The sequence below is a fragment of the Cololabis saira genome, chromosome 1 (genome assembly GCF_033807715.1).
Source record: "Cololabis saira isolate AMF1-May2022 chromosome 1, fColSai1.1, whole genome shotgun sequence".
In the NCBI taxonomy this organism is placed as follows: domain Eukaryota; kingdom Metazoa; phylum Chordata; class Actinopteri; order Beloniformes; family Belonidae; genus Cololabis; species Cololabis saira.
The window spans coordinates 9,035,236-9,045,217 of NC_084587.1; the positions used below are offsets into that span (position 1 = coordinate 9,035,236).

The 9,982-nt window shown below is 43.1% G+C and overlaps 1 protein-coding gene across 1 annotated transcript; it reads right to left on the bottom strand.

Moving 5' to 3' along the window:
- Window positions 1-214: 214 nt before the first annotated feature.
- LOC133456373 (uncharacterized) lies at window positions 215-6,499 on the bottom strand. The gene is made up of 3 exons (XM_061734884.1): window positions 6,330-6,499; window positions 5,907-6,239; window positions 215-2,922 (listed from the first exon to the last, which is right to left on the bottom strand). Exons 1-3 carry the CDS (start codon window positions 6,388-6,390, stop codon window positions 2,534-2,536), a joined length of 783 nt encoding a protein of 260 aa, XP_061590868.1. The 5' UTR covers window positions 6,391-6,499; the 3' UTR covers window positions 215-2,533.
- Window positions 6,500-9,982: the final 3,483 nt, after the last annotated feature.

The following is a 9,982-nucleotide window of genomic DNA, read 5'->3' on the forward strand; positions in this document are numbered from 1 at the left end:
TGTTTGGTTCATTAAGTTTATTCACACACACACACACACACACACACACACACACACACACACACACACACACACACACACACACACACACACACACACACAATCATGTTCATAGAGTACATATATGGGTTAACAGTTCATTGGATATTTCTATTCAATTCAAAAATACTTTATTAATCACAGAAGGGAAATTAAATGTTGCAGCAGACAAAGTGTTTTCAAAGATTTATTATAGGAGTTTATTGCCGTGGGCAGAATGGATCTCCTGTAGTTATCTGTGTTGCAGCGCATCTTCTTCTCGTACTCATTATTTCCATTTTATACTCATTTATACTAATTTTATACTCAAAGGCTGGTAAATCTGACTGACTCCATCCACTCTGGGGCACGTTCTCCCCATCCCATCTTTTTTGCTTAATACAGAGACCCACAATGATCAGATGCTTTTTATTATATATTTAAATATTTAAAACAAAAATCATACGATTAAAAGAGCCAACGCTAACTTTTGTACGACATCTTTTTCTTCAGTTTCAATGCAGAATAATTCAAACTTTATATGTTCTCACAGACTTTGACTTGCAATAAGTTAATTACATGAAAAAAGGAGAAAAAGGCAGTTCTGTGGTTTCTTGTAAGAAATCATTTTTTTATTACTTCATTTTGAAAATGTACATCAGCTGTTACTTAGAAACATATTTTTTTGTAAATATCAATAAAAGCTTATTTTGATCAAAATCTGTTATCAGAAAATCAGTAAGGCTGCAATTCAGTGATTGCTTAAAAAATCAAGAACTTAAACTATTTTATGTCCTGTCCTGCAGAATATCCAAGGAAACCTTCATCACACATCATCATCATCATCATCATCATGACATCATGACATCACACACAAACACATAGGGTTATCAATATTATCATTCTGATGCCAAAGTCAAGAAATCATTTAAAAAAAGGAGGAAAAAATCCCTCAAAGCATCACAATCGGTTCAAATTAGGACTGGCAGTCCCGAGGTAATAACAAAATGTAAATTAAGTAAAAATACCGCATTTATATGTAGGACAACAGCTTTGAAGTCGTGTCTTTGCAGCTCTCTCTGATTAAAATCTGCCCCAAAACACTTGAACAACAGCACCAGTAGCTCATCTGCGTTGTCAAGGTGACCTCACACTGCTGCACTCAGGGCTCCTGGGATGCTGCTCCAGTGACGTCACTAGCGGAGCGGCATTCCCAAAGTAAGCGTCTGTCTGAGGAAGATGCACTAAAGCCAGAGCTTTTCTTCGTTTTGTAAAAACTAAAATAGGACGTCCACAAACTGTTTGTTTCGGTTTATCCATCTCATTTTTGTTTGATGTAAACTTATTTATGGGATGCTGAGAACTCAAAAAAGTGCGTCCACCTTTAATCTCATGTCAGAGGCAAAAAGCAAATCAAAGCATGAGGAGAAACCTGTTGCTGCATGAAATTGTCTCTTGGATTTAATTTCAGGATCCACGTGGTGCAGATCCCTGATCGTCCACTAGAGGGCAGCATCCTCCCACACACGGAGCTGCTGCAGGGCTGTGCCTTGTTTCACACTGTTTTCTGAGAGGATCAAACAAAGCAGGTGCCCCCTCCCCCCTTAAGTCTTATTTCCCCTCATACAGCAGGTACCAGACAAACAGTGATGCAGCTTTTTCCCTACACATGACTGGGTGAACCTCATCAGGTGGAGTGGTAATATAAAATAAAACCTCATAACCTTTCCGGTAGCTTGCACTTTTTTATACTATGCAAGTAATTCCCTTCCTATTCTGGATTTGGGAATCTGGAGCCTAGCCTCCTAGTGGCTAAAGTGAAATGAAAGAAAACACCATAAAACCTGCAGATTAGTGGGAGAACAATGTCAGAATATCCAAGACATTTGCAAGAGGAAAAGTTTTATAAACTTGCAAAGTCATGAGAGGAAACTTAGAAGTTTTGAAAACATTCTTAACTAACTTAAAACTTGGGTGGTTTAGATTCATAAATGTAAGGGCAGACTGTACATTCTGGTCCTTGAGAGTTCACATCCTTTAATCCTGCAACAACGTGCGTTTCATGCACCTGACCCCCGCGTGTCAGGAGAGTTTGAGTTTTGGAGAAATTAATCCGGAAAATAGTTTACAGCTGAAGATCGAACTGCACAAGTGGCCCTTCTTGAATGTTTCTGCCTGACTGGGCCCCCTGGTTTGCGTTACTCCTAGTTTTTCAGTGTTGGGAGGCTTGCTTCCTCGCCCATGACGGTGTATAAGAACTAAAAACCCCAGATTTGTAATGATTAAATGCACCTTTGTTATCAACGCTCTGTAATTTCCTTGTTCCCGTCAGCTGGGACAGAAAACTCCAGATAATAAATCTTTGGACCTTGCAACGTGACTCATTCAACCACATTTACAGCTGAACCAGTTTTGTAAAGGATATAAAAGACAAAACATAATCTCGGTACCACTTTTTCATATGAGTTAATGATCTACCCTGATGTTCCATGAAATGCTCCCACTTTGAAGTCAATTAGTTAAGCGCAACGATGATAAGTGAGAGTAAAATATACAGAAGCGTCTTTCCGGGTCCCTGAGATCCGACTGCGTTGGTGGGAAAACGGAAAAGTTCTGGTCTCAGACCTGAAACCAAAGTGCTTCCAATGTATCTGCCTGACGTGGAGCTCCTCAGGGAGCAGTTGTAGGGCTCTCGTGAACCCAGTTCTCCCTGGAGGGTCAGGGTGCTGCTGATGGTCAGCCAGCCGTGCCGGTCCACACTCTTCATGGTCTGGTACCTCGCGGGCCCGTCCGAAAGGTTGTGGGAGCCCTGAAACCAGTGCACGTCTCCGTCTGGGTGGACGTGGCTGAAGGTGCAGGATGCTCCATCGCTCGTCGGAACACCCTTGGCTCCCCTGGAGCACTCTGAAAGAGAGACGAAGGAGTTGACATGAATGTGACGCGGTAAACGTTAAAATCACGATGCAGAACTTGCAGAGACTCTGAAGGTCTTTGTTCAGGTCCTTCATTAACAAAACTACGATGTGAACGGCACACGTGTTGGATCCTGACATCGGGGAACGTTTTTCCTCTGACTGGGCGTTCCAATTGACCCTTTGTCAAGCCCCGGCCCCCGTTGCTAGGTTGGACAAAACTGTCTCCCGTCCACTTCCATTGTAAAAACAGGGTTTTACATCACTTTATTTCTCATTATTGGACCAAACAAAATCAACAGTACCTAAATATAAATAAAAAGTTCTTCAGGTGCCATGGAGTGAGTTTAAAAAACTTAGGTTTTCGGCGAAAATGAGATCTCTTGATTAGTTTAGCTGATAGCACGGTGGAAGCTGTGGCCATCAACATAGCTTTATCCAGAGCAGACATTTTTCGTAATTTACAGTTGGTTTTGAGATTAAATGTATTCTTGTGATTCAACGATGAACAGGCCCTCGCACCCTTGTGCAGGTTCAGGCGTGCTGCAGTGGAAGTGCTTGTATGACTTGCATGTAGATTCTTCGGGCCTAGACATTTAGCATTGACACCACCCACGACTCTCTATGTCAAACCATTCAAAAGTTATGGCAGACTAGTAGTAGGGACTATCAGATATCAACCAATCAGATGAAGGGGCGGGGCTAATTTGCACCAATTAAGGTGAAGGAGTCAAAACCAAGTCCGATGACACGACCTACGACTCTGTATGTCATACCATTCAAAAGTTATGGCAGAAAATAGGATCTATCAAATATCGACCAATCAGAAGAAGGGGCGGGGCTAATTTGCACCAATTATGTTAAAGGACTCAAAACCGAGTCCGATGACACCACCCACGAGTCTTTATGTCAAACCATTCAAAAGTTATGGCAGAAAGTAGGAACTATCAAATATGGACCAATCAGATGAAGGGGGGCGCGCTTTTTGGTGCCACAGTAACACTTTTGACTGAGAAAAGTAATGCACATCGTCGCAGGATCGAGACGCACATTTTGATGTATAACACACCTGGGTGCACGTTACGGTTCGAAGAAATGGCATAAATTGCGCCAAAATTACACGATTAATTCAAAATGGCCGACTTCCTGTTCGGATTCGGCCATGGCGCTAAGATACTTTTCTTTAAGTTGCGACATGATACAGGTATGTACTGATTGTCGTGCATGTACGTCAAACCGTATTGTGGGGCTTGAGGCACAAATTTTCTAGGGGGCGCTGTTGAGCCATTAGGTCATGCCCATTTATGCAAACCATTAAATATAAAGTTTTTCGCCAGGCCTGGCTTGCGTGTAAAATTTGGTGACTTTTGGGGCACATTTAGTGGGGCAAAAAGGCCCTCATTTCGTTGAAAAAAAAAACAGGAAAAAAAAACAAACATTCCTACAGATATTAATAAATAAAACGCTTTCACGGTTGTAACTGTGGGTTGTAGCCTGCTGCCAAGCCGACTTTGTTTTAGAACGGATTTCTGCCAGTTTGGGGATAAAAATATGCTGCATCCTCACGACACTGTGTGCAGTGTGTTCCCAGGTTTTCCCTTTACTATTAGAAAGTTAAAAAAAAAATAATACAGTGATTTAAATTTCTATGCAAGGCAAGTGAAAACTAGGCTTTTTCCATTGATGTGAACGAGAGAGACGGCTGTTTTGTCCAACCGGATATTCTGACCTGGATGTAGCAACGGAGGATGATTGTTCTGATTGTCAGACAGGGACCAATCAGAAGGCTAACGAAGGGTCAATTGAGAATTCAACTGGGACGTCTCAACTGGGCATGCTCAGTGGCATGACGCTCCAGTTTATCCTGATTACTTTTACTCTAAAGGCTGGGACCCACCAACCCGATAATCGTCCGTTGGATGCCATCGGCAGTTGGGTGAGGTCGGTCATTTCGGCCAATTCGACAGGTAGAATCGGCCACTAGCCATTGGCCGTTATGACCAATCTGATTGGTGGAGTGCTAGCCCTCGACTAGCGAATCAGAGTTAACTGACGATGGCAAACAAACTAGCTAAACAGCGATGGCACAGACGCTAAACATCCATTTGGATTTGGATTGTGTTTGATTGTATTATATTTTCATTATTAGCATCGTATTTTCAATCCTTCTTGACTTCTTTCAGACGTGAAAACAGCAGTTTCACTTCAGAACTCTAGACTAGAGCGATCCGTCATTTCTGGTTGTTCTTCTTTCCTTTTCTTACTGGGCGACATCACAGATTAGCGCCGCCTGCAGTTATGGGGACGTATTACGCCTCATGGACACGCAGAGCAAACGCTCCAGTTGGATTGGTGTCTTCGTATTTTTTTAGTCCGACTCGAGGAGACGAGAGCCGACTTTCAGTCCGACTGCTTTTCTGCCGACGGTAGGCCGTCGGGTCGGTGTGTCACGGCCCCAAAGCGTACTTTTACCTTGCAGTGATCACCGGTCGCTTGCTTTGGGATATTCTTACCGCTGAAAAGGTTAATCTGTGTGCTGACGTTATTGGTGGATGTAGATGTCCACGATGGCCTCAAGAGAAACGTGCTTCTCAGTCACTGATTGGCCGGTTACCGAACCCACTAATCGCACTGGGGTTTCCTAATATCTCAGTCTGCAACAGCACCTTCCATCGGCACGCTTTCAGATTCTGATTATTGGTACATAGCAAGATGTGCTAGGGCAGTTTCTGGTTCAACTGTGTGTGTGTGTGCCCTTAACTGATTTATGTGTCACAACAGTGAAGCATAACAAAGGCAGGAAACAAGAAGCCTGCAATCGAAGCACCCGCACACATTTAACTCGTTTGTTAGAGTTCAAAGACACATGCCGGTGATTACCCAGAGTTCTTCCTGTTAAGTGCACCTCTAACATTACACGTGAAGACTGATAAGAGACAGTTACTTGTTGAGACGGATGTGAGCGTAGACTCTGACCTTGCAGCTGCACTCTGGTGCGCTCGCTGAGCATTCCTTGGTTGGACCGGAGCTTGCACTTGTACTCGCCGCTCTCCAGAGGCAGCACCCACTCAAGTTTGAGGGTCAGCCTCCCGTCGTTGTGGAAGTGGCAGTGGAAGGGACTGAGGGAGTGATTCTGATGCGTCGAAACGAGTCCGTCTTTGTCCACGGAGCATAGGGACATCGCGCCGCGGAACCACTCCATGTGCTTGACCGACAGGCCGTCCCGGGACGAGGATGCGTTGCAGTGCAGCACCACCTGTGTCCAACACTCGGCTGCGATTGTGTGGCTCGTCTTCAGTCTCACCATCTCTGAGATCCCATTACACAACAAATAATACATGAAATACAAATAACGTAACACCTATCTTTAGTTTCAGACAAGTTAAAGGAGATACACACCTTGTCTGGTGAGAGAGACTCCGAGTAGAAACCAGAGCAGGCGCAGAGTTGTGCCCTCCATCGTCCCGTCTGCTGCATTTCCCTACGATGCTTCCCTTTTCCTGGTCCAGGTGACGCCTGTGAGCACGAGGTTAATCATTACAGAACCACGACGCACGAGTGCCGGGAAGGCAGATAGCTCGTGGAGGGTGTGTGCTTCAACCTAAACAACAAGGGGATGGTGGGCGGACAGAGAGAGCAAGAGAGAGAGAGAGAGACTATTCATTCAGTCAGTGCTGCTACAGAGGAGAGTTTTGTCCCGAGCCTTTGAAGTGTTTCTCCCAGCAATGATGGAGATGTTTCCATGAGGTCATAGTGGCTACTGAACGCTGCCCCGCCGCTATGGCTGCAGGGGAGACGCTTTCATGATGTTACTTTCGCCTCATCAACAACTTCCTTGTGTCCCACTCTGAAGTTACGAGGCGTTTTTATGGGAAAGAAGTTACTTTTTTATGACTGTAAAACGCCGTCCGCCCACACACGAGCAGATCCACCTCCGATCTCTTTTATCCCTTTCATGCACTCGTGTGACTCATTTTTCTGGTATTCTTTGACAGTAAACGTATAAAGACGGATGCTGGGTCCACCTTTTCCAGAGGCTCGACCCCGTGTTTTCCAGGAACGTCCGTGAGTCCGTGAGAAAACCTTCCTGCAGATATAACCAAGACGTGGCCTGAGGCCTTAGGCCCGACTCCGGCCCCTGACCAGAGACAAGCCGGTCGTCCTCGTCCTGCTGTCTAACTCCGCCCCTTTTTGACACGGAGGACAGACCGCTTTCGTCTTCTCGACTGTAACCATGGCGACCGAGTGTCTCCGTGCTGACGACACGGCGGCCATCGATTGATCGAGGTGTCCAGCATTCACGGCTGGCAGTGTACTCTTCATCTTCAAATTCTTCATCATCTCCATCTCTTTGCTCAGATTCTTCATCTTCTTAACGATCTTCATCATCTTCATCTTCTTCAGTATCATTGTGTTAATTATTTACGTGATCTTTTTCATCTTTATCATCATCTTCATCATCATATTCTTTATGTTCTTCATCATCTTTATCTTCCTCGTCATCTTCATAATTTTCATCTTCATCATCTTCATCCTGTTAATCATCGTATAAATCGTCTTCTTTATCTTCTCCATCTTCATGTTAGTCATCATCGTCTTCATGATTTTCATCATCTTCTTCATGATCTTCATCGTCTTCGTGATCTTTATCTTCCTTATCATCTTCTTCATCTTCATTATCTTCATCATCATATTTTTATTCATCTTCATCATTTTTGCTTTCTTCTACATCTTAATCATGATCTTTATCTTCATCATCATACTCTTCCTTATCTTCATCACATTCGTCATCATCTTCATCATTTTTATTTTCTTTCTCATCTTCATCACATTCTTCCTTGTCTTCATCACGTTCTTCATCATATTCTCATAGCTGATCCGGATCACAGCTTCAGTGTTGGATATCTTGGGTTTTTGGGCTGCTGAAGATGCCGGTGACACGTAAAACATAAAAGATAAGAGGACGTAGCGTCTGGATGGTGTCGGAACAGAACCGGTGCAGCGTGGAAGTTTCCGGTGTCGTCTCGGTCCATTTGATCCAAATCTGTTTATTACCTCGTAAAGTGATGCAGCGGAACTGTAGAAGGAGAAGTGAGGCCGCTGCAAACAGCTTCCCTGTATTATTAATGACTCTTGAGTGTAAAACAACACTAATGCACACACACACATGTTGAGTTTTATCCTGCACTTAATTTCTCCGTGGACCAGATGACCCGGGACGACCCATGACGAGTCGTGATGACCCAGAGTTTCATCTCTGGCTTTACTTTGAACGTTGAGGGACTCAACTGTCAATCAGAGAATAGTATCAAACGGAGAAAAGGCCAGTAAGACCATTTCTGACTTCTGCTTAACATTTCTGGACCTGTTCAGCATCCGGTCCTGAAGATCTTGGATCATGTTGGTACCAGCAACCCTCCCAAAAGTCTGTAAAGCTCCAGAGACATTTAAAGAACGGAAGCTCTTCTAGTACTGAATTGTAAAAGTTGTCAGTGAACCATGACACATAAACGCTTCAAATAACACTTTCTGCTGAACTGGGAATAAAACTTAAGTCTACAGATTTTAAGCTGGTTCAAAAATATGATCCAAAAATCCGAAACCAAAGCTCAGCGGCCTTTTCTTCTCAGGCTGTGTTTCGAAGGACTTTCACAGGAATGAGGATGTTGGAGCTATTTGTCACTTTTGCATTATTTAATCATTTATTTTTATTTATTTTATTTATTTTAGTTTGTTTATGATATTTAGTATTGATTAAGTTTATTTTGGTATGTAACCATGCTTTTATTTTGAAGGTACTGGGTAGCTGGAGCACCGGATGAGTTTACAGATAGGGGTTGGCAGACACAGGTGAGGCACCTGGGAGGGCAGATGGTTCTTTACCAGGGCAAGAGAGGCGGCAAAGGGCCATTGGCCACGGTTACATGATGTTTTTTAATTCGGAATTCATTATTTCGAATTAAATAATTCCGAATTAAACTATTTTCCTTCGAGTTTACATGGAAATAGTAATTCCGAATTGAAGTTTACATGGAAAACACGTTTGATCGGTTTTATCCAATTCCGCTTACGGTCTGGGGGTTGGGAAGGTTCTGATTGGATACGGGGGGCGGACCGGAAGTTACGTCTACCGGAAGTTACGCCTAACGGAAGAAAAACAAACTAGGCCGCTACAACTTTGAAAAGCTCACAATTTTTATGTTAGTTGCCATCTGTTCTTTTAATTATTTCCAGGTCCTCTAAGAGCTATTTATTAAATAAATGGTCTCTGCTCTTGACCACCGTTTACTGCGTGCTGCCATCTTGAAACTTTATTTCAAAAACATGCCCAGCGCGGAATATAAGCGTCATCGCAACAGACGGGCGAGGGAACGAGCAGCACAGAAAGACTGGAATTAATTTAAAGCGCAATGAGTGTATACATGATCGCGGAATTATTCCAGTCAGATTTAAAATCGGAATAAACCAGCCACTTACTTCGGAATTAAGTTTAATTCGGAATGGCCATTTTCATTCGGAATTAGGTGTTTACATGGTAATTTTTACTAGTTTTAAATCGGATTTAATTTTAATTCTGAATTAAAGATGAATTAAACTTTCCATGTAAACGCACTGATTGTTCGCCAATGAAATAAACCTCAAGAAACTATTTTTTTGCCTCTAGAGGATTTTCTAAACTTTTTTTTGCAAAATTTTGACGCCATTAAAAATTGCACGGTGAATGGACTCTGTTTATCCTGCGTAAATTCACTCCTAGTTGTCTCAGTGGCCGTTTGATTTGATTAGGTTTATTATAGTTTGATACTTTTGAATTTTTTAAATAATAATTCACCTGGAGGACAAATAGCCACTACAGAGGATGTCGTAGGAGACTCCTCCAGCTCGTGGCAGCTCTTCAGGATACGCTCTAGAAGTTTCACGGCATGATCGGTGCTCTTAATCGTTAATCAAAGTCAACCATCAAATATGTCATCGATGTTCCCAGTTAAGTGCAGTTAACTCGAGTGTGGACTGGGTTCGTACTTGTTTGTGAGAGGGAGATGAGCTGCGGG

Excerpts from the sequence above, each read along its gene's own strand:
- LOC133456373 (XM_061734884.1), bottom strand. The coding sequence starts at position 6,390 with ATGGAGGGCACAACTCTGCGCCTGCTCTGGTTTCTACTCGGAGTCTCT. Across the intron at positions 6,240-6,329 it reads AGTCTCTCTCACCAGACAAG|AGATGGTGAGACTGAAGACG; the intron begins GTGTGTATCTCC and ends ATGGGATCTCAG. Across the intron at positions 2,923-5,906 it reads CACCAGAGTGCAGCTGCAAG|AGTGCTCCAGGGGAGCCAAG; the intron begins GTCAGAGTCTAC and ends TCTCTCTTTCAG.